This window comes from Bombus terrestris, chromosome 16 (assembly GCF_910591885.1).
Source record: "Bombus terrestris chromosome 16, iyBomTerr1.2, whole genome shotgun sequence".
Lineage (NCBI taxonomy): Eukaryota > Metazoa > Arthropoda > Insecta > Hymenoptera > Apidae > Bombus > Bombus terrestris.
This window is the reverse complement of record NC_063284.1, coordinates 6,039,414-6,060,187: the sequence shown is the minus strand read 5'-3', so window position 1 is coordinate 6,060,187 and position 20,774 is coordinate 6,039,414. Positions and strand designations below refer to the sequence as shown.

Below are 20,774 nucleotides of genomic sequence, written 5' to 3'. Positions count from 1 at the left end.
ACTTCTTTATAGAAATGTAATTTATATGCGTGTGTATTCTTCACACGTATATTGCGTCGTTTACTTAAAATTATTCTTTATACACTCTGTATATGCATTATCTGTGAACCTCGAGATAATTTAATGCACAAGTTTTGCACATATTGTAATGTTAATTCTCATTTTATATTAGTAATAATATAAACAAAGTAATAATATTATAGTTGTTTTATTTGATTTATTTAACATTTTACAATCGTATAAGCATTTATAAAACTTCTACCATATAAATTTGTCGACATAACATAGCTTTAATCATCTTTTGTTTTACTTAATTATTTTTATCATTAGAATTACGATTTAATTAATCATTCGTTTATCCCAATTGTGAAACGTAAATAAAATACATTCAATTTTCTTGCGCGAAGTAGAAAATTGTGTTTGAAGGAATCAAATTCAGCAGTTTTCACAAATCAAAAGATACACTCAGGTCATTGAACTGTTGTACTTAACATGCAACAATGTTTATGATTTGGGGTAAGTATTGCTAATTAACACACATTAATATTTTATTGTATGTACTCATTTATAAGCTAATAAATTTAGTTATTAAAAACTTAAACACGGCATGTTTTACATAAAACATCAATAAAATAATAGTACTTAAAATCTAACTTATACGCGAATACATACACTACTAACACATATGAAAGTAGATGTACCTATCTATAAACTAGTGTTTTTCTCGTGTTTAGTAACAAAGATCGACGAAAAATTTAATGTAAAAAAATATTCTACATAAAAACACCAGTTTATACAAATGTAGTTATACTATTTCCAACATGTTGAATACATTTTTATTATAAATTATATAAAAGTATTTTACTTTATGATGAACAGCTACTATAAATTTGTATTTACCTCTTAGTAGCTTAGTGGTCTTTAAGACCACAAACTATTACAACAAATTAAATAAAAATATTAGTGTAATAGGCATTGCTGGAATAATAAACAAGGTAAAATACAAATAATTATGATTACAAATATAAAAATCAGTTTTATAGAAACAGCTTGAGGAATATGGTAGTAATTCTTTATCCCCAAATATGTATATCCTAACTAATTCTACAATATACAATAATTATTATTGTTGGCACTCGTATACTGTAGTACAAATAATGGCTTTTTATTGACGCGAAATATTGATATTGGATTATAATTATACAGAACCAAACCTGCTTTCTTAATTGCATTTATATTAACGTTTTGAGCACGCGAAAATAGAGATAAAACTTGTTATAATAACTATGTACATTGTAGGAGACTGGTTCGCAAGTGGAGTACAATCTGTAAATACGCAAAATCTCCTTGATTCTGTAATTATAACAAATAAGAGTATCATAAGGAGAATTCGCATACCTCCTTACGAAGTATATAAAACTCATTGGCGCAATGGTGAGATATCTCCATATAGAATAAAGATTAATAAGTTCCGATATTGTATGTTTATACAGTTTTAAGAAGTTAATTTCTCTTTCATAACTTTGTTACCACAAGTTGTTCATAATTTTCTTTAGATCCCGAAATACAGAGACATTATTGGGCAGCATCTTTTCTTCTACCTGTCGGAACAATTTTCGTTCTTGCTTTGATAGTTATTTTGATGGTAATATTTTGTTCATAGTTTCTCATATATTCATAACAAAATAATCAATTGTTATAAATTATATTCATGAATGACGGTCATTTTAAATTTACAATTATTTCAGGTTTTATTCAAAAGGTGTCCACAAATGGTTGCCGTGATTGTCGCAGCGATTCTTGGCGTTATTATTGTATTTACGACGGTGATATCAATTAGTCATGCACCGATTTATGCTTGACAATCTTTAATACTACTGTTCCAAATATGTGACAAAATTTTATCTTTTATAGTATAGATTTTCCTAAAACATTATAGATAAAGACTGGTGTAAAGATAGTTGTATCATCAGCGGAGACAATTAAACACACGTCCGCACATATTAAATATTTTTATGATATGTATATTGTTTTATAATAGAAAAACAAAGTATTATTTTATCAATTACTAATATAAGTACTCTACTTACTACTAGCAATTCTTGTTACTTAATTTTATTTCAATCATATCCTTTGACACCCTTATCACTTTCTGTTCGTAACTTTGTAATGCTCTTTGTAATCTTTGATAGCTCTAAAATTGGTATTAATATTTCTATTAACGTTTTTGTGAAAAAAAATACATGTATACAATAGGAAAATTACGTACCTCGGAAAAGGTAGGATTTTCTTTGACTTCTTTTAATTCATATAATAGTACTTCTAATATATTAAGTGGCAACCAAACTGGTGTAGTTACGGATGTTAAGTGCGTTTTAAGACCGAAATTTTCTTTACCATCACCCATAACAGCATTAATGTATTCAACTCCTAACTCGCTAGCTTCTAATATTCTACCAGCATTTAACATAAGGCGAAGAAGTTCGGCAGCATTTCGTTTCTATAGTAAATACCAAGTGATCTTTTATTATAAAATATAATATAACAATATAATATAACAATATATTGTAACAATATGATATAATGATTAAAAAATTATTTACCTTGTATGACATCAATAACCATTGAGGTATAAACGCTCCTTCTTGAAGTAATTTCCGAGTGACTGCTTTATGCAACTCACTGTATCTATCTTTTTCATGCTTCAACGTTAAATATTCTAACAATCTCCAAGCGGTGTTTGTAATATTTGTATTCGATAAACCAATGTCAAATATATCGTTTTGAATAAGCCAGTCCCATGCGTTTGGATCTTCTCCTCGACTTAAACGTATACACTGTGAAGCGAGACTTTCAAGCACGGAACTTTTATTAACTTTAAATTCATCGCATAAATGCAACGCTGTCGTGTACAATCCAATAGTTGGCAATATAATAATCAGCTCCGAGGGTCCAGCATGTGAAACAATATGCAACTCCGAATTTATTTTCGATATTTTCAATCTTGCATCCACAATGTAGTATTCCCTTTTTATATCATTTAATTCAAGAACTTCTACTTGTTTTTTTATTTTATAATGTAAAATATCTTCGCTACTGATGCTTCTTCTCGTTTGTACTTCATAATCCATTTCCTCCAAATAGTTCTGATCAATTACAGGCCTAACGATCCATCTATACTTTTCAGAGACAAGATGTAATGCATTAATACAAGCTAACAAGCACTGTGCTTGCCTTGATACAATAGCAACAGATTGTGATTCTTGGCTTAATCGCATAGCTTGCTCGTACATCACTGACGCAGCTGTAAAACAAATCAATTACTGTATGAAAAAAGGTTTAACACTGATTTCATAATAAGTTAAAGTAATACCTTTCCGCATGTTTCCTTTATCTATGTGAAAGCTATATAAAAAATTGTAGTAATTATTTTCTATGAGGTCCACACTCCTGGCTCTACCTTCTACTATTCTCTCTAAATCTTCATACATATCGACATAAGGAAATGAAATTAAATCTATTAATTTTTTACGTTCAAAGAGAGTCACTACCAATTGTCTCAAACAATCTACTCTACGTGCAACATCCGGATTCGAATTTAAGCAATTGTAAGCTTTTATATGGTGACCCAGATTCAAATGTTGCATGAATACTATTGAGTGAAGTGTTGGCAAATTAGGATCATCTTTATCAGCCATTAATATAGCTGTTTCAGCGAGCTCTATAATACAATCGGAAGCATTATGTTCTTCAAATAATTTGATAACTTTCAAGTAATACTGAATTAACGAACTATTTTCGGATAGTACGCTAGATTCGAGTAAGGCATCAGCTAGAAATTCATCTGTCAAAATTCCTCTAGAAGCTCGAAGGAAATGATCGCAAGCTTTATGCGCTTCTCCCATTTCAAGTAACGCGACTGCTAATATAAATTTTCTCGATGCACTGTTCCACTCGCACCATGTATTTAGAAGCCTCACATACTCTTGAACCAGCAAGAACTGACAACTAGACAATAGCCATTCAGGGAAGATAAAATTTCCCGATCTCGGCCATCTGATATATTTTTTATTAAGGAAATATATAAAAATTTTAAGACAGAAAAGAAACGTATACCACGTATATAACTAATATATACGTACGTGCATAAATAAATCGATAGTTTTATGAAAGGATACACGAGCTGTGCGATAAAAGTAATATGCGTTAACATCCCATAATGCCATGGAATTAAACTAGTCGCATCTAAATTTGTATGAGCCATCAAATTGTGAGCATGTTTTGCACCGCTGTTTTCTATAAATAATTCTAATAATGATGAAGATCGATGTTGCTTGAATCCTATATTTGCTCTCGAATCAACAAGTTTCAGTAGTGCTAGACGCTGAACACTAGAATCTAATAGAGATTGTACAGGCATTGGTAATGCTGTGGATTCACATATCCACGTTACAACATAATAAGCTTGCATTAACACAACTGTCTTAGGTGCTAATGATGATTTTATGGAATGTAATGATCGTGAATCAAACAATTCAGGTCGTAGTAATATCATTTGTTGCAAAATTAATAAATTTCTGCAGATCGCGAATCTCAATTGTGTTATTTGTGCTACACTTTTCGATATTGCCGAGATGCCTAAGTGACTACTAAAAAAGTGATTTATATTGAGTAATAGTATCGAGGCATCATGATCATCATTAAGATGTACTTTGTTTGGTTGTCCAAGATCATATGTTAATGTTTCTAGCAACATTGCCATAGCGCTGGATATATCTCTAACGTTTGATAATTTGTGACAGCTAAGATGATGCGTAACAAAGTTACTAATCGGTTCTTCCGACTCTAACATCAGTTTTGACAATAAATCATCGATAATAGTGTCTGGACTTTTTAAATGATAGAGCTCTCTCTTTACCGCTGTTTTAGTTTCTTCGGATAATTGTTCTTCTAATAGTACTAATGCTGACATTAAAGTAATAAGATCCTGACATATATCTTCGTCTTGTGACAAAACCGGCGTTGTTTTGAATCGGGATGTATATGATCTTTCATTACAAAACATTAAATATTCTAAAGCTTCCATTGGTCTCAAAAGCGAGAAGCACGATTTTTTAAGTAAAACTACTCCGTAAACGCTAGGCAGTAACAACAATCCCACTGGCCTTGTACTATTGGCATGATACTGTATAACCCAAGAATAAAATTTTGACCAACAACGATTGGCAATTTCTAAATAATCTTCATCCATAAGTTCATAATCCATAATTTCAGCTTGTATCTCAGCTTCTACCGCAATACACACGCGTTCTTTCAATTCCGCAGCAGAAAGAATTTTATCTTCCAAAAAATTAGATCTTTTGTATATGTTCAATGCTTTTGTTATATCTGCCAAAGAGAACTGACCAGGGTGAAAAATGTAATTGATATATGCTTGTCTCGGATCAGTATCAGCATCACTAAGAATGTAGTCTCTGTCTGGTGTTTGTTCTAGAATCGCAGCTTCCCATTCAGAGTTAACGCGTCCACCACACAATGATAATTGAGCATGCGTTACTTCAACTGTATCCATATCAGTGGTTCTCCAAACAGCCCATAATCGAGTAGTGGTAAAGAAAAAGTCAACTAAATGTTGCTGTAAAGATTAATACATATAAAAGTTGTTTTAAATGGCAACTAATTTGTAATCAATATGAATAAATGTGAATAGTACATACATCTTGTGCGAACTTGGTACATAATCTAACAAATTTAAACATTCCATTATCTTGAATTGGCTTTAAAATACTAAATTCACATCTAGTACTAAATTTTAAAAAAGTTCCTAAGTATAATTCATTATTAGGACCCAATGCTTTTCTTAATATATGGCCCTGTGCACCTTGCGAAGCAATGCGATTATCTATCGCTGTATCAGTCACGGCCACGCATTGAGCTTTGTTACAAGACCACATACGGATATTACCCTCACGACACAATGCAAACAGATACGTATCACTTTCACAACTATGTATTGTTAATGACATAGCCACATGGGCTTCAGAATTGCGTCCTCTGAAAGCAGTTGCAATACCACTAAGAAATCTTGGCACTATTGAATCTTGTTTTAATTCACTACTGTGCACAAGACCAGTTTTTGTATCTAGCCTCAGGAGAAGTATAGTTCCAGAATTATAAGCAAGAGCAAACAATGCTTCTTGTGGTGGAATAAGCCATGATGCAGCTGCATGAGGAACTGGAGAATCTATAAAAAAAAAAGGAAAAAGGAAAAAATTAAAATAATTACTGTGGATATTATATTTAAAAACTGTTATTTTTTAAATTCTGTCACGAATTACTAACTTGTAGTTCCTGCATTTGTGATAACATGAAACATGTGTGGATCTTCCTTAGTTCTTTTCACATTCTGTGCAGACATTTCACTAAATATTGACTGTGTACCTAAATCTTTATATGTACTTAATGAATGTTCCTATAAAATAATAATTTGTTAATGCAATATCTAAAATCATACAATATTCAGTTACTATCTTCTGGAAGCTACTTACATTTTTATGAATTCTTTCAGGATGAGGAAATGATAACTTATGAACACTAGAAACGGTTGCTATTAATATAATGACTGAATTAATTGTTTCATGTATAGAAATGCCATCCAAAATGGGTGTATCTGTAAACTTATATCTTACTCTACAGTTGGCTAAGTTAATATCTAGACTATGTTCAACCAACTCAAGTACATCATGACAAATACGCCAATAAATAAATCGATTCCGTGTAAAATATTTCGAGCCATCATTGTATGAATAGCCTCCTGCTCTCTCTGGAACTTTTATGTCCTGTAGGGTACTTTGGCTTCCGCCTATAAAATAATATAATTACAGAGACATGTACTGTATAACTATTTTCTATTTGAAAAGTAAGGTTAGGAATTCAATTTATAAGGTTTAAAGCGTAACATTCTCATACTTAATACATGCTTTCATAAATGGAAAATAAGTATCTTTGATATACAATAAAGAAATTGATTTTAAATTATTTTTAAAAGAATAATTTTGTGTGTTCCATGAAAATAAAAAGGTTATGGTTACATACCCGTGTTCAACGTGATTTCGTTCCATTTCTCTGGTACAGTTTGATCAGGCACAACTTCTCGATATCCCAAAGGAAATTCTTCCATTTTTTACTTTGTTTATGAATAAGTATTATGTCAATTTAACATTTAAATCATATTGCACTATTGCTCAAAATTTTAACGGGCACCAAACATCGGTGCACTGAGTGTCACGCTTCTTCACGCTTCGCGCTTCTCAGTTTGGCGCCTTCGACTTTACCTTCTGTTGCTAATTTGCATAATTCAGTGTTTTTCCCGGTATATATTGAAATTTTAAACGATGATGTATTTTACGAAAAATTCGATCAAAATGATGCTTATAAAAAATAAATATAAATGAAAAAAAAATTTACGATACGAATAAGGATGTAATGGATTTGATTAGACTGTTATCAAAGTTAAGATGCATAAAGCATCATTGTCGCATAAAACATAACCAATAACAACTAGTTTACCGATTATATATTAATAATATAAAACAGTGAAAAAGAAGACATGAATAAAAAAATTATCACGGCGTTCTATTTGATACTGAATATATTCTTTTCCATTGTAATTGTATTATTGAATAAATGGCTCTACGTTCATACTGGTTTTCCAAACATTACGTTATCTATGATACACTTTGTTATTACTTCTATCGGATTAACAATTTGTGAAAAGTTTGATGTATTTTGTATAAAAGATATTGCCATTAAAGAAATGTTTTTAATTGCAATGACATTTTGTGGATTTGTTGTGTTAACAAATTTAAGTTTAGCTCACAATACTGTTGGAACTTATCAAGTAGCTAAAATGCTAACTACACCTTGTGTGATAATAATGCAAATAATATTTTATAATAAAAAATTTAGTATACTTGTTAAATTAACATTAATTCCTATTATATTAGGAGTAGTAATTAATTTTTGCTATGATATACAATTTAATATTATTGGAACAATATATGCAACCATGGGAGTATTTGTAACATCCTTATACCAAGTGGTATGGCTTTTATTCTTTATACAGCATTTATTAAATTTTACTTAAAATATCTTAATGTTTCTAGATGGTAAATATAAAGCAAAAAGAGTTTCAAATGGATCCAATGCAATTGTTATATTATCAAGCACCTCTATCTGCTGTTATGTTATTCTTTATTGTGCCATTTTTAGAGCCTGTAGAACAAACATTTACAAGAAGTTGGTCACTTGTAGATATAGTTATGTCAAAGAATATTGTTTATTGGATTTGCAAAGGAATAGAATTAGATAATTGAGTGTCCCTTTTTTTGTAGGTCATGGTTATACTATCATCTATAATAGCATTTTTTGTTAACTTAACTTCCTATTGGATAATTGGAAAAACATCTCCATTAACGTATCCTTTCACATTACTTTACGAAAGAAGCAATCTAACATCTTATTATTCTTTATTTTTCTTATTATTCCTTATTTATTAATTAGCTACAACATGGTAGGACATTCCAAATTCTGCCTATTACTTTTAGGTGGCTCGTTAATTTTCCATGAAACACTGGCCATAAATCAAGTGATTGGTATAACTTTAACCTTGGTTGGCATTATTTTGTATGCCCATGTTAAGGTGAATACAATAAATTTATAAGCATAGAACACTACAAAGAGCAGTTTACAAATAAAATTTCTATTTCAGTTGAAGGATATTCAGGTTGTAGTACCAGATTGTGTGGACAAAGAGAGAAAACCATTGTATAAAATATGATTTTGTATGACTATCCATATACAATTTAATAGAGAATAAATTGCCTGATTACATAGTTTTCATTTTCCTTGTTATTTCAATTTTTTAAATTAATAGAATGTATCTATTGGGAGATAAAAATTAAAAAAAAAAGAGGTAACATAATCCAAAAGGACAGGTCAACGTCACACCTAGAAGCCTGTGTGTGTGTGAAGGAACACAACTCAACGATGTCAGATCAATGGGGAAACTTTTAAATTATATGAACTTGCTCGAATATTGTGCCAGGTGTATCGGACCCGACAGTTCATATCTTATAACATCTTTATATAGGAACTGACTACCTATGCGAGTACTTTGGAGAAAATGATGCGTTTATAAGACATCTACTGTTGAGGAAGAGAATTAATCGTGACCTTTATATAAGTTGACCCAGAGTAGAGATGAATAGGGAGATCGCCAATGTAATATTAAAGAGAAACTTCCTCTCTGGTATTCTACTAACTATATATATTTATAATATATATTTATAATAATATTCATTACATACTTCGTACGATATATTTCATCATTTTTTCACTCATTCATGTAATTTTTAATTAATTCAGTATTATGTTGTTACTATTAATTAATTAAATGGAAATGAGATTTAGGGTTCTAGAGAAAAGATTTAATTTTCGCGGTACCATGAATTTTAACGTCTCCAATTAATAACGTTCCCTGTGAGCCAATCCTCAAAACTTTGTTTCCATGACGATTTAATGTAGTGGGGATAGATGTATCAATCAAACAAGTATTTATGCAACGTGCTTTCTAGTATTAAGATCTTGTATTTACAAGGAAAATGAAGATCGAAGAAGTAAAAAGTACCGCAAAGACTCAAAGAATATCAGCTCATACACACATAAAAGGATTGGGTCTTGACGAGAATGGAATTGCAATACAAGCTGCAGCAGGTCTTGTTGGTCAAGAGGAGGCTCGTGAGGTTAGAATTATTCGCATACCAATAAATAAAAAATAATAATAATAATCGTTTTGAACATCTTTTTGTTGAAATATACCCGTGCTAATAATTAATTTTTAAAATCAAATATTTTTGTATGAGAACTTCGTTTTGGAACAATGTTAAAAAGGCGCTCATAAGAACGATTTTTCCTTATTATATGTGTTTTAGGCAGCTGGGGTAGTAGTTGATATGATAAAATCAAAGAAAATGGCTGGTAGAGCAGTGCTATTAGCTGGTCCCCCTGGCACTGGAAAAACTGCAATTGCATTAGCTATCGCTCAAGAGTTGGGTAACAAAGTACCATTCTGTCCCATGGTAGGCTCGGAAGTCTATAGTTCTGAAATAAAAAAGACAGAAGTTTTGATGGAAAATTTTAGAAGAGCCATTGGTCTCAGAATCAAAGAGACTAAGGAAGTATACGAAGGGGAAGTTACAGAACTAACTCCATCTGAAACAGAAAATCCAATGGGTGGATATGGGAAAACAGTATCGCATGTAGTAATTGGACTAAAAACAGCTAAAGGTACGAAGCAGTTGAAATTGGATCCCTCCATATATGAATCCTTGCAAAAGGAAAAAGTTGAAACAGGAGATGTAATTTACATTGAGGCAAATAATGGTGCTGTGAAGAGACAGGGCAGAAGCGATAATTTTGCTACCGAATTTGACTTGGAAGCAGAAGAGTATGTTCCTTTACCTAAAGGTGATGTACACAAAAAGAAGGAAGTCATTCAGGATGTAACATTGCATGATCTGGATGTTGCTAATGCCAAACCACAAGGAGGTCAAGATATTATGTCTATGATGGGTCAATTAATGAAACCTAAAAAGACAGAAATTACAGGTAACATAATCTGAAATTGTTAAAAAATATTTGTGTATTTTTATTTGAAATTAAACGTAATTAAAATTGTATATTACAGATAAATTGCGCAAAGAAATAAACAAAGTTGTAAATAAATACATTGATCAAGGAATTGCGGAATTAGTACCGGGAGTTTTATTCATAGACGAAGTACACATGTTGGATATAGAGACATTTACATATCTTCATCGTGCACTAGAAAGTGCAATTGCGCCAATAGTTATCTTTGCAACGAATCGAGGTCGCTGCATAATCAGAGGAACTGAAGATATCGTATCACCACATGGAATACCTCTTGATCTCTTAGATAGATTGTTAATCATACGAACGCTTCCATATTCTAGAAAGGAAATAGAACAAATTGTTAAACTGAGAGCCACTACGGAAGGGTTGCAAATCGAAGATGAAGCTCTATCAGCTCTCGGTGAATTAGGTACAAAAACAACGCTTAGATACGTAGTGCAGCTTTTAACTCCTGCAGCATTAACGGCCAAAGTAAACGAAAGAACAATAATTAAAAAAGAAGACATCGAAGAAGTAGGATCATTGTTCTTAGATGCAAAATCCTCTGCGAAAATTCTTACACAAAATAAAGATAAATTTATGAAATAAATGTGTTTGACTGATTGTCATTTAATGAATTATTCGTTGTAGCTTAACAAATTCATAAAATATTCAATTGTAACATACACGCTTTTATAATTGACAATTAATTTACCATAAATAAAGTTTAATTTATGTGAAATATAAGTATTAATTGTTTTAATTAAACTTTATTTGCTTGGATCAAATGTAAAGTAAACATACATGTAATGGTAAATTTCCAATATTCCAAAGGTAATTTTCCAATATTGTTCAAGATACTTTGTAACTTAGGGTCACAAAAGATAAGGCCGTAATCAGAAGTTATGACATCACTAGATGATGAGTCTTAGGGTATAAAGGTTCTGCTTCCTTTAGTATACTCTTTAGTTGTCTGGAATCTATCAAGCAATTATAGTGTTTAATTCTGTCATTAGGAAAGTAGTTATTATCAAATCTTTATTTTGTAATTTACAATGTCATATCTTTGTAAGCTAGAAAAGTGTACAAGATTGTTAAATAAACGTAATGCATATCGGTACGCACATAGATTAACGTTGAATAATTTACAAAAAGAAAATGTTAGTGAACTTTTTCTGCAAAAAGATGAATTTCAAATTAGACATATCGGTCCTCGACACTATGAACAATTGGAAATGTTGAAAACTATTGGGTTCAAGGTAGTATTTTAACTTAGTAATAGAAACATTATTTTGAGATAGTCATTTAAATTAGTCATATAAAATAGTCATATAAATTATTTAATTAATTTAATAGAGTTTAAAAGAATTAACAAACGCAGCTGTCCCAGCAAAAATTCTTTACAAGGAAAAATTAAAGATTGAACAGTCAGTCAGTAAGTAAAATGTGTAATTTATTTGAAATAATATACTACAGCGGTTGAAAAAGAAACTATTATGATACGTAGAAACGTGTGAAGTCACGCGACTGTAGATATGAAACACGTGTAAACTGATAACCCCATGATATTGAAATGAACACAGTGGATGAGTAACAAACATTCTTGAAGTATACTCATTCATAATTTATGAAAATTTTGCACATTAAATATTTTAATAAGTCGATGAATTAATTGTGTTAAAAAATGAGATATTTTTTTCTGTTGAAATATGCATTAGCTTCATTATGTTCCATAAATAAGATGGCCTTTCATTGTGAAATGAATGTATCTGGGGTCAGAGATCAATCTCGTGCGGTTAGATTAGCATTCACGTGATTTTTGAAAGCTGAAAATTAATTGTAATACTTTCGTCTAAAATGTCAAATATATCCTAATATTCTGATAGAGTAGATAGCATAAAATGATAATTACATTTTAGCTGAATACGAATTGTTAAAGATGATTACACAGATTTCGGAAAAGAACGATGTATGGCGTTCGTATATTGGCATGGGATATAATAATTGTTGCGTTCCTCACACCATTATGAGAAACATATTCGAAAATCCAGGATGGTATGTTTTTTAGAATGCAATTTATCGCTAACTTTAACACGGCTACAGCAACTGAAAAAGTTCTATTATAGGACAACACAATATACTCCATACCAACCAGAAATTTCGCAAGGTAGACTCGAAGGTTTGTTGAATTACCAAACGATGATATGCGACTTAACCGGGATGGAAGTAGCGAACGCATCTCTTCTAGATGAAGGTACTGCGGCGGCCGAGGCTTTGGGTCTTGCTCACAGGAGCAACAAGAGAAAGAAACTGTTCGTTTCTGACAAAGTTCATCCTCAAACAATCAGCGTGATTGCAACGCGTGCTACTTCTTTGAGTCTCGATCTTGAAATCGGAGATATTTTTCGAGTTGATACCAGCTCAAAGGACGTTGCTGGTATCCTATTTCAATATCCTGACACAACTGGATCTATCTACGAATTCGAAGATGTCGTGAAGAAGGCACACGTAGACGGTGTATGTATTTCGAGATCTGAAATCCTTGAACAAATAAATTCAATTACGTTTGATGTGTTTCATTGTAGACGCTCGTTTGCGTTGCTGCTGATTTGTTGGCGCTGGCCATACTCAAGCCTCCAAGTGAATTTGGAGCTGATATATGCGTTGGTACCAGCCAACGTTTCGGAGTTCCACTTGGATACGGAGGACCTCATGCTGGATTCTTCGCTTGTCGTCAAAGATTAGTTCGTTTGATGCCGGGAAGGATGATTGGTGTTACGAAGGACTCGAACGGTCAGAATGCGTATCGTCTAGCCCTTCAAACACGCGAACAGCATATTAGAAGAGATAAAGCTACTAGCAACATTTGTACTGCACAAGCACTACTGGCAAATATGTCTGCGATGTATGCTGTGTACCATGGACCTGAAGGAATAAGAAATATTGCAAACAGGGTACACTTCTTCAGTCTGATCCTAGCAAAAGGTTTAGAAAAAGCAGGGAATAAAGTGATCAATGAGTACTTTTTTGACACTATAAAATTATTACCTACAGTGCCTTCAAAAATTATAAAAGAAAATGCAATTGCATTTAAAATAAATTTTAGGTAATTTACCAGAAAATAACTTAAACGAATAAAATATAGGTATCACGAGAGTAATGTATTTCAGGTATTACGAGGATGGAGTTGGAATATCTCTGGATGAAACTACCACAGAACAAGATATAAATGATATCTTTAAAATATTCTGTGCGGATACAACCGTTGAAGAAATGTGTAGAGAAGACATTTGCCTGGAAAGAAACCTCAATAAATCCCATTTCGCTCGTTCTACACCGTATTTGCAACATCCTGTATTCAATAGCCATCAATCTGAAACAAGGATAGTTCGTTACATGAAGTCCTTAGAGAATAAGGATGTATCTCTCGTACATAGTATGATACCATTGGTAATTGAATGAGTCATATGAAAATACATTTTACACTACCGTCAACACAATTATATTTTCGTCTAATTTGAACAGGGATCCTGTACAATGAAATTGAATTCTACGACGGAGATGATGCCATGTAGCCTACGTGGATTCATCGATATCCATCCCTTTGTACCTATTGAACAAACCAAAGGATATCAACAGCTATTTGCTGAACTGGAACAGGATTTGTGCGCTATAACTGGTTACGATAATATAAGTTTTCAACCGAATAGTGGTGCTCAGGGAGAATACGCCGGTCTAAGAGCTATACAACGTTATCATGAGTCAAATGAAAACAAGAATCGACAAGTCTGTTTGATTCCTGTTTCTGCTCACGGCACTAATCCTGCCTCTGCTCAAATGGCCGGTATGCAAGTGAAGCCTATCCTCATACAGAAAGACGGCTCTGTGGATATTGTACATCTTACAGAAATGATCGATAAATACCGAGAGACGTTGTCTTGTCTGATGATAACATATCCGTCGACGAACGGCGTGTTTGAGGAGACCGTCGCTGATATTTGTGATATGGTTCATGAAGCTGGAGGTCAAGTGTATCTAGACGGTGCTAACATGAATGCTCAAGTTGGTCTATGTCGTCCTGGTGATTATGGCAGTGACGTTTCGCATCTAAATTTACACAAAACATTCTGTATACCTCACGGCGGTGGAGGACCTGGAAGTGGTCCTATTGGAGTGTAAGTAACGTTATTTTGATATTTTAATGTAAATATGCAATACAAATGATGACTTTTACGTATAGAAAACGGCATCTTGCTCCATTTCTTCCATCTCATCCTGTAATTAATTGTGCGGGTAATGGTCATAACAACATAAAACAAACTGGCGCTGTATCAGCTGCTCCTTTCGGATCATCGTCTATTCTACCAATTTCATGGGCCTACATTAAAATGATGGGTCCAAACGGGTTAAGAAAAGCTACCCAAGTTGCTATTCTGAACGCAAATTACATGAGTAAAAGACTGGAAAAGTATTACAAGACACTATATAAGGGAAAGACAGGATTGGTAGCGCATGAATTCATTTTGGATACAAGGGATTTCAAGAAAACGGCAAATATCGAGGCTGTAGATATTGCTAAAAGATTAATGGATTATGGTTTTCATGCTCCAACAATGAGCTGGCCTGTAGCGGGTACATTAATGATCGAGCCAACCGAATCCGAGGACAAAAAAGAATTGGACAGATTTTGTGATGCTTTGATTTGTAAGAATACTAAATATATTCACTAAAAATGTTTGTTTTCCTTTTAAGAAAGATATCAATAGATATTCAAAAGTTTTGTTTTGTAGATATACGACAAGAAATTGATGATATAGAAAATGGTAAATTAGACATTGTTAACAATCCATTGAAAATGGCACCACACACTCAAGAACAAGTAATATCAAGTAAATGGGATAGGCCATACTCAAGAGAATTGGCAGCATTTCCAGCTGTAAGTGGCTATACTTGACATTCATTATCGAATGAATAATAAATAAATTATATTCATATTTATTTACAGCCATTTGTAAAAGGAAGCAACAAGATTTGGCCGAGTGTTGCAAGGATAGATGATATATATGGAGACAAAAATCTATTCTGTACGTGTCCCCCTATCTTAACACATGAATAAGTGATTGTAGTTATTTTTTGTGTACAGTTAGTTATAGAATTATTCAAATGTTTATTGTAATTTTTTATACAAACATATTATTTATATAAAACTTCTTACTTTTATAAGCAGAGAAAATATAACAAAGATTTCACTTTAAAATTCTCTCCTTTTGTAGCAAACAAAGCTATATCATTTCTTTGTTATTCTTAACTCATTTAACAATTATGTACGTCTATTTAATTTATCGGTATATTTACATTGTATATTATTAGATTATCTTTTTCATTATTTTTACATATATTACAAACCAGGCATAAGATACGCAATATTGTCGAGCATTTGCGAAAGTGTTTCGTGTTTAGCTCCATTAGTTTCTGGTACCTGTTGTGTTAGGCAAATCAAAGGACCCAGTGCGCAAAGTAGAGAATCCAGCAAGACCGACAGACTGCCCGATACCGCTATTTGCCCATCGTGTTCCTTTAACCGTTCACCGATGATCGTTAAGCTCTCACCGAGAAGCTTGAGATGAGCAGCTACATCGATAGGTTGAGTACCAACGACTTTGTACATTCCTGTTCCTATCATTGGTTCGTTAACTAAATCTTTCCCAGTTCGATTCGACGGCGGCGATACCGGAACATTTCCTACAACCGAGGGTAGACCTAGTTGAATAGTTTTTTTGGAGGTAGCAGGCTTTTGCTCTTTCCCATTACCTGTAATACAAAGGAAGACAGAACATAAAATGTTACAAATGTCATTGTGCTGTTCGATTTGCCTATCTCTAAACGAGATGCATGCATACAAAACAAATGATAAGACATCTACCATATAATTCTTAGAGGCATAAAACATATAAACGATATATTATTTGAAAGACTTTTGACTAATACGCGTGCACGAGAAGCAAATCAAGATGAATAAACTACCATATAACTTTTAGAAATATACTCGTAAAAATGATGTATACATGAGAACCAACAAACCCACCAATTTTATTAATGAATTTTTTTCGCGAAGCAGGCGGCGGCATTTTCCAAACAGGCTCATCTTTACTCGCAGGTAAAGAATGAGGTTTTGCTGCCAAGCGTTTTGCGCGTCTGCGCCAGTTATATTTTTCCAGATTTGGTACTGTAGCCCACAGTTCTCCTAACCGTTTAGAAATTGCTGCAAAATCTACAAAAAGCAACGTTTCACGAATAATATTAGCATCGGTTTTCTAAACTGACCGTACATAGTATGGAGAAACAAGAGTGAAGCTTATATACCCATATAAGGACATTGCTCTAGTAACTCTTGCCTAATTTCTTTAGCCCACAACATGTACGCGGTAAATCTCGTTTTCTGAAAACATCATCGAATTGTGAAATAATCATCCCCTTAGTAACTTTCATGTATGTGTACATACCCCTTTGTCTTTACGTTGTGCCTTCATTCTACCTATTATTTTGCCATCTTTAATAATTAGCTTTTTCTTACATTTCTCAAGCATGTACAAACTATTTGCTTGTGAAGGTGTTTCTTGGCCAGGTGGTTCAAGCTTTCTAAACCCTGCTTCTCTATCGTCTATCATAAGAGGATCAACGTCATCATCGCTTCCAGAATCCATACTATATCTTTCATCCTCGTTCAACCCAGAGGGATCATCAGAATCTGACCCTGAAGACTGCCCTTCATTATCTGACAATGTCTCTTGTTTAATTCTTTGCTGTCCAGAGTTGGAATTTGAATTCTTCCTTTGTCTTCCACTACTTGCATGTTGGATCGACTGATTTGGTGACATACGTTGGGAATCATATCTGTCCAATAATTGTTGATTTTGTAATTGCTGTGCTTTTTGACGTTTGTACTTGTTATCCGTAAAATCATCTGGCGATTCAAAGTCAACGAGTTTGGAAGATTTCTTTCTCACACGGCCACTGCGGGAGATACCCGTGACCTCTAGATCTGAAAGATAAAGCGGACTGCACCTTGCCAAGAAAGAGAAAGGGACCAAAATACTTTGTAAGATCTAACTACCACTCTCATAACCTTCTGGGATTCAAGATCATTATTTCTATGCAAATATACTTTACACAAAGAGTGTGCATGGGTATCCAAACGTAGTTCACTGTATACTTGTTTGAATTATAATTTTTTGATCGATTTTTTGAAATTTTTTAAACTAGATGTGTCTAATACCAATTATTAGATCTCGTGGACGCGTATTATGTGTCACATAAATTTTACTACATACACATAAGTACAAAGAACTTTCTTTATACCTGATGTACATAAACATACTACATATTGGAACGAACATAACGAGTATTACAATTACTTCAGATTATGAGTACAAGACAATTGCCACTTATTCGAATAAAATTTTATCTGTTTGTTTGTTTTTTGTAATAATCGTTCTCTTATTGGAGCCTGTCTCTGTTCCATGAAATTTCTCAAATTTAAAAAACCTGACTACGAATGAATTGTACACATCATTAGTTTAATGACTCTCCGCTACGAACAAAAGCGCTAGTAACCAAAACGCAAATTGGAATAAATATTGCAAAGAAATTGATAAATTTGCTACGAACGCGCGCAAATCATGCGAAATACTGCAAGCGATACGAGCAAACAAGCAACTGATCTACCAAATATTTCTCCCTATAAAATGAAAGCTGATCTCACCGTCATTCTTCTGACGTTTCGGAGTCACGAACATATCCATAGCGTCGTTCCGTTGCTCTCGGAGCTTCTTGCGCCGCGGCGTTTTCTCAGATTTCGCGGGCTTACGAATATTGGCGCGCATCACGCGCTAATAAGTTTTTGTTTTTTTGATGTAAATGCATTTGTTCAAATCTTCAACACTTTTCCCAACAGAAATTACTCCTCAAACCTCAAACTTTGTTTATTTTTATGGCGATTTTAAAAACAACTGCTACGAAGGAAATCAGAATGCACTGCGCAGCGTGAGTTACGCATTTAGGACGCAACGCGCGAAATTTAAAAATAAGTGTTTGATTTTAGTTTTTGTGGAAAACAGATTGTTCTAAAAGTTGCATAAACTTTACATGATACAAAAGTAATGATATACATGATATAAACGTAACGATACATGATATAACTTACATGATATAAAAGTAATAGTTTACATTATTTAAAAAGATAAGAATCTAGAATAATAAATTTAGTAGATCTAATGATAAAAAAATAATAAATCTAGAATATATTATTAAAAAATGTATTATTTACATTATCAAGTTTGTCGAAATTAATTAAAAGAAATATATACAAATTTAAATATCATCTTCTTGTTGCCATCCATCTTCGTTAGATAAAAATCTCCTCTTGTGGCTAGTATTCATATAAGGTCTTAATGCCCATTCCGTATCAGCTGCTGCTTCTGCATCCAAAGTACCTAATTTAATTTGATATAATTTTAATTGAAATCTGGGACCAACTTCTACTAGTTCAATGTCCTTTCCATGAATCTTTTTATAAGTGTGATGCCGGAAGGATATGTAGTCGTCGTGATTGGCAAAAGTAATTATTCTTTTGCTGTCTTCTTTTGGTACTGGGAATAAATATTTTAAAATACTCATAACACGTTCACCTAACTTTGTTTTGAAATTGTGGAATATAAGGTGAGGATATTGTTCAGACATGGTTCCAATATCAGGAATATCGTGTCTCATAATAACGTCCGACATGGTGAAATATGCAGTAGGTCCATAGGGAAGATGACAAATAATAAGAGAATTAGGCACACCTCTGTGTTCATGCACAATTATGAAATCCGTAACATCGTTTGCTCTGCAGGCATGTATCAATTGTTTCATTTCATAGTTTCCTCGATTCATTCTTTGAGAATTAGGAAATATCAAACGCAATTCTTTGACAAACATTTTTAATCTGGAACTTGGGTCGCGAGAAGTGGTAATCACAATTTTTGGATCTTCAACCCCAGCCCAACGATATTCATCATCTTCGTGAGATCCCACAGCACCTCCCATTTCTGTTCCAATAGCAACAGCCATTTCTGGTCCAGCATCTTCCCAAGCTAATTGTTTTTGTATGTTCAAAGCATCTTTTCTTAGATCTGGATGTATAGGTATATTTTGCTCTAGGCTGCGTTTAAGTTTTTCCTTCTTTTCTTGAATGCTTTTTAACTTATCTTGAACGGATTTTCTGTAGAGATATTCTCTACGAAGCCTCGCTTGTCTCCGTAACATTTTGACGTTTCAATAAATACCTTGTACTTAATAAATACTTTTCAAAACTAAAGGCTTATAGGTTATAAGAATCACACATGTCCTGATGTAATATAAACAATAATTATATCTGATAGAAGATAGATTGTGCGATAATAAATTTAATTTAACGTATTATTAAGTTTTTATTATCAAGATAATAAAATTATTATTGATTAATTTATGCCAAATTAGTTATATTCTTGTATTGTATATTTTCTCGTTGGATATATTCAGGCGATAACGCAATTGGTCGAGCTGGTGATGGCGAGCCAATTACAGCGTTCGAGCGGTGATGACGTGTCTTCAACGACTAAATCTCGAAATTAGTAAGTAGTTAATAACTTTGCATTTTCGTGTACTTGCAAAAATAAAATTTGTGCTTGAATTTGCGTCGTTAATGAAAATAAGCGACGGTGAGTTTTCTTTCTCTCTTGATAGTTATTATAATTATAAGTAGACCGAGGATTCTTATATATCTATAGGGAATTTAAAGTGCAAAATTGTACAAAATTTATATGATATGAAGAAATATGTAGAACATTTAAATATAGTATTTTCTATAATACTTGCTGGGTAAAACAATTTGTTAGGTTCTGTTTTTTAAATTATATTCTCAATGAAATATATGATATTATAGGTTTATATTTATCGGCATAGCTGTTGTTGTCAAACTTTTTCGGAGCAGATGTGTCTAACGAAAAAGAATTTGCTTTATGTATGCAATAGAATTAAACTTGTATGAGAGAAGAACGATC

General features: G+C 32.8%; 7 protein-coding genes and 1 long non-coding RNA gene across 14 annotated transcripts; 4 read left to right on the top strand and 4 right to left on the bottom strand.

Annotated features, from left to right (window-relative positions):
* The first annotated feature begins 5 nt into the window (after positions 1-5).
* LOC100644272 lies at positions 6-2,099 on the top strand. 2 transcript variants are annotated; one of them, XM_003401681.4, is made up of 4 exons: positions 380-516; positions 1,300-1,434; positions 1,557-1,645; positions 1,749-2,099. In XM_003401681.4, the coding sequence occupies exons 1-4, from the start codon at positions 501-503 to the stop codon at positions 1,860-1,862; spliced, it is 354 nt and encodes a 117-aa protein (XP_003401729.1). In that variant the 5' UTR covers positions 380-500; the 3' UTR covers positions 1,863-2,099. The 2 variants fall into 2 exon arrangements, 1 of the variants encoding a protein (XP_003401729.1); XR_007226762.1 differs by having other exon boundaries at positions 6-995; positions 1,300-2,099.
* On the bottom strand, positions 531-7,355 carry LOC100643912 (nuclear pore complex protein Nup160 homolog). 2 transcript variants are annotated; one of them, XM_003401678.4, is made up of 10 exons: positions 7,096-7,355; positions 6,549-6,862; positions 6,343-6,472; positions 5,718-6,244; positions 4,179-5,635; positions 3,374-4,056; positions 2,604-3,304; positions 2,270-2,500; positions 2,091-2,194; positions 531-1,925 (listed from the first exon to the last, which is right to left on the bottom strand). In XM_003401678.4, exons 1-9 carry the CDS (start codon positions 7,178-7,180, stop codon positions 2,093-2,095), a joined length of 4,230 nt encoding a protein of 1,409 aa, XP_003401726.2. In that variant the 5' UTR covers positions 7,181-7,355; the 3' UTR covers positions 531-1,925; positions 2,091-2,092. The 2 variants fall into 2 exon arrangements, with proteins under 2 accessions (XP_003401726.2, XP_048269161.1); XM_048413204.1 differs by lacking the exon at positions 7,096-7,355 and having other exon boundaries at positions 6,549-6,670; positions 6,741-6,863.
* Positions 7,356-7,378: 23 nt separating this feature from the next.
* LOC100644152 (solute carrier family 35 member E3) lies at positions 7,379-8,901 on the top strand. 2 transcript variants are annotated; one of them, XM_003401680.4, is made up of 5 exons: positions 7,379-8,101; positions 8,166-8,318; positions 8,394-8,476; positions 8,563-8,701; positions 8,771-8,901. In XM_003401680.4, exons 1-5 carry the CDS (start codon positions 7,610-7,612, stop codon positions 8,837-8,839), a joined length of 936 nt encoding a protein of 311 aa, XP_003401728.1. In that variant the 5' UTR covers positions 7,379-7,609; the 3' UTR covers positions 8,840-8,901. The 2 variants fall into 2 exon arrangements, with proteins under 2 accessions (XP_003401728.1, XP_012173094.1); XM_012317704.3 differs by lacking the exon at positions 8,166-8,318.
* Positions 8,902-9,423: 522 nt separating this feature from the next.
* LOC100643427 (ruvB-like 1) lies at positions 9,424-11,822 on the top strand. Its single transcript, XM_003401674.4, has 3 exons — positions 9,424-9,803; positions 9,993-10,668; positions 10,748-11,822. Exons 1-3 carry the CDS (start codon positions 9,663-9,665, stop codon positions 11,299-11,301), a joined length of 1,371 nt encoding a protein of 456 aa, XP_003401722.1. The 5' UTR covers positions 9,424-9,662; the 3' UTR covers positions 11,302-11,822.
* Positions 11,565-14,302, bottom strand: LOC125386527. The gene is made up of 7 exons (XR_007226763.1): positions 14,182-14,302; positions 13,956-14,065; positions 13,257-13,508; positions 12,886-13,166; positions 12,605-12,798; positions 11,818-12,518; positions 11,565-11,672 (listed from the first exon to the last, which is right to left on the bottom strand). It is a non-coding gene; the product is annotated as an uncharacterized LOC125386527 (long non-coding RNA).
* On the top strand, positions 11,745-15,837 carry LOC100644742 (glycine dehydrogenase (decarboxylating), mitochondrial). 2 transcript variants are annotated; one of them, XM_020867276.2, is made up of 11 exons: positions 11,745-11,951; positions 12,049-12,127; positions 12,612-12,747; positions 12,819-12,871; positions 12,941-13,209; positions 13,278-13,798; positions 13,863-14,142; positions 14,218-14,867; positions 14,933-15,396; positions 15,483-15,628; positions 15,698-15,837. In XM_020867276.2, the coding sequence occupies exons 1-11, from the start codon at positions 11,748-11,750 to the stop codon at positions 15,806-15,808; spliced, it is 2,913 nt and encodes a 970-aa protein (XP_020722935.2). In that variant the 5' UTR covers positions 11,745-11,747; the 3' UTR covers positions 15,809-15,837. The 2 variants fall into 2 exon arrangements, with proteins under 2 accessions (XP_020722935.2, XP_012173089.2); XM_012317699.2 differs by having other exon boundaries at positions 12,819-13,209.
* A 2-nt stretch (positions 15,838-15,839) lies between these two features.
* On the bottom strand, positions 15,840-18,721 carry LOC100643546 (HMG box-containing protein 4). Of its 3 annotated transcripts, none has more exons than XM_003401675.4 (5): positions 18,455-18,721; positions 17,196-17,734; positions 17,056-17,131; positions 16,778-16,963; positions 15,840-16,503 (listed from the first exon to the last, which is right to left on the bottom strand). In XM_003401675.4, the coding sequence occupies exons 1-5, from the start codon at positions 18,573-18,575 to the stop codon at positions 16,091-16,093; spliced, it is 1,335 nt and encodes a 444-aa protein (XP_003401723.1). In that variant the 5' UTR covers positions 18,576-18,721; the 3' UTR covers positions 15,840-16,090. The 3 variants fall into 3 exon arrangements, with proteins under 3 accessions (XP_003401723.1, XP_012173092.1, XP_012173091.1); XM_012317702.3 differs by having other exon boundaries at positions 15,840-16,434; XM_012317701.3 differs by having other exon boundaries at positions 17,196-17,728.
* A 270-nt stretch (positions 18,722-18,991) lies between these two features.
* On the bottom strand, positions 18,992-20,269 carry LOC100643305 (U3 small nucleolar ribonucleoprotein protein IMP4). The gene has a single exon (XM_003401673.4). It carries the CDS (start codon positions 19,996-19,998, stop codon positions 19,063-19,065), a length of 936 nt encoding a protein of 311 aa, XP_003401721.1. The 5' UTR covers positions 19,999-20,269; the 3' UTR covers positions 18,992-19,062.
* Positions 20,270-20,774: the final 505 nt, after the last annotated feature.

What these genes read in the sequence shown, in the direction of transcription:
- LOC100644272 (XM_003401681.4), top strand. An exon ending in TAAAACTCATTGGCGCAATG is followed by an intron (nt 1,435 to 1,556) that starts GTGAGATATCTC and finishes AATTTTCTTTAG; the next exon opens with ATCCCGAAATACAGAGACAT. An exon ending in CTTTGATAGTTATTTTGATG is followed by an intron (nt 1,646 to 1,748) that starts GTAATATTTTGT and finishes CAATTATTTCAG; the next exon opens with GTTTTATTCAAAAGGTGTCC.
- LOC100643305 (XM_003401673.4), bottom strand. Translation starts at nt 19,998, where the DNA reads ATGTTACGGAGACAAGCGAGGCTTCGTAGAGAATATCTCTACAGAAAA.
- LOC100643546 (XM_003401675.4), bottom strand. Translation starts at nt 18,575, where the DNA reads ATGCGCGCCAATATTCGTAAGCCCGCGAAATCTGAGAAAACGCCGCGG. An exon ending in CACAACGTAAAGACAAAGGG is followed by an intron (nt 17,132 to 17,195) that starts GTATGTACACAT and finishes TGATGTTTTCAG; the next exon opens with AAAACGAGATTTACCGCGTA. An exon ending in AAAATTCATTAATAAAATTG is followed by an intron (nt 16,504 to 16,777) that starts GTGGGTTTGTTG and finishes TTTGTATTACAG; the next exon opens with GTAATGGGAAAGAGCAAAAG.
- LOC100643427 (XM_003401674.4), top strand. Translation starts at nt 9,663, where the DNA reads ATGAAGATCGAAGAAGTAAAAAGTACCGCAAAGACTCAAAGAATATCA. An exon ending in GTCAAGAGGAGGCTCGTGAG is followed by an intron (nt 9,804 to 9,992) that starts GTTAGAATTATT and finishes TATGTGTTTTAG; the next exon opens with GCAGCTGGGGTAGTAGTTGA. An exon ending in TAAAAAGACAGAAATTACAG is followed by an intron (nt 10,669 to 10,747) that starts GTAACATAATCT and finishes TGTATATTACAG; the next exon opens with ATAAATTGCGCAAAGAAATA.
- LOC100644152 (XM_003401680.4), top strand. Translation starts at nt 7,610, where the DNA reads ATGAATAAAAAAATTATCACGGCGTTCTATTTGATACTGAATATATTC. An exon ending in TAACATCCTTATACCAAGTG is followed by an intron (nt 8,102 to 8,165) that starts GTATGGCTTTTA and finishes TAATGTTTCTAG; the next exon opens with ATGGTAAATATAAAGCAAAA. An exon ending in GTTGGTCACTTGTAGATATA is followed by an intron (nt 8,319 to 8,393) that starts GTTATGTCAAAG and finishes CTTTTTTTGTAG; the next exon opens with GTCATGGTTATACTATCATC.
- LOC100643912 (XM_003401678.4), bottom strand. Translation starts at nt 7,180, where the DNA reads ATGGAAGAATTTCCTTTGGGATATCGAGAAGTTGTGCCTGATCAAACT. An exon ending in CTGAAAGAATTCATAAAAAT is followed by an intron (nt 6,473 to 6,548) that starts GTAAGTAGCTTC and finishes ATTATTTTATAG; the next exon opens with GAACATTCATTAAGTACATA. An exon ending in ACTTTTATCGCACAGCTCGT is followed by an intron (nt 4,057 to 4,178) that starts GTATCCTTTCAT and finishes AAAATATATCAG; the next exon opens with ATGGCCGAGATCGGGAAATT.
- LOC100644742 (XM_012317699.2), top strand. Translation starts at nt 11,748, where the DNA reads ATGTCATATCTTTGTAAGCTAGAAAAGTGTACAAGATTGTTAAATAAA. An exon ending in TGAAAACTATTGGGTTCAAG is followed by an intron (nt 11,952 to 12,048) that starts GTAGTATTTTAA and finishes TTAATTTAATAG; the next exon opens with AGTTTAAAAGAATTAACAAA. An exon ending in ATATTCGAAAATCCAGGATG is followed by an intron (nt 12,748 to 12,818) that starts GTATGTTTTTTA and finishes GTTCTATTATAG; the next exon opens with GACAACACAATATACTCCAT.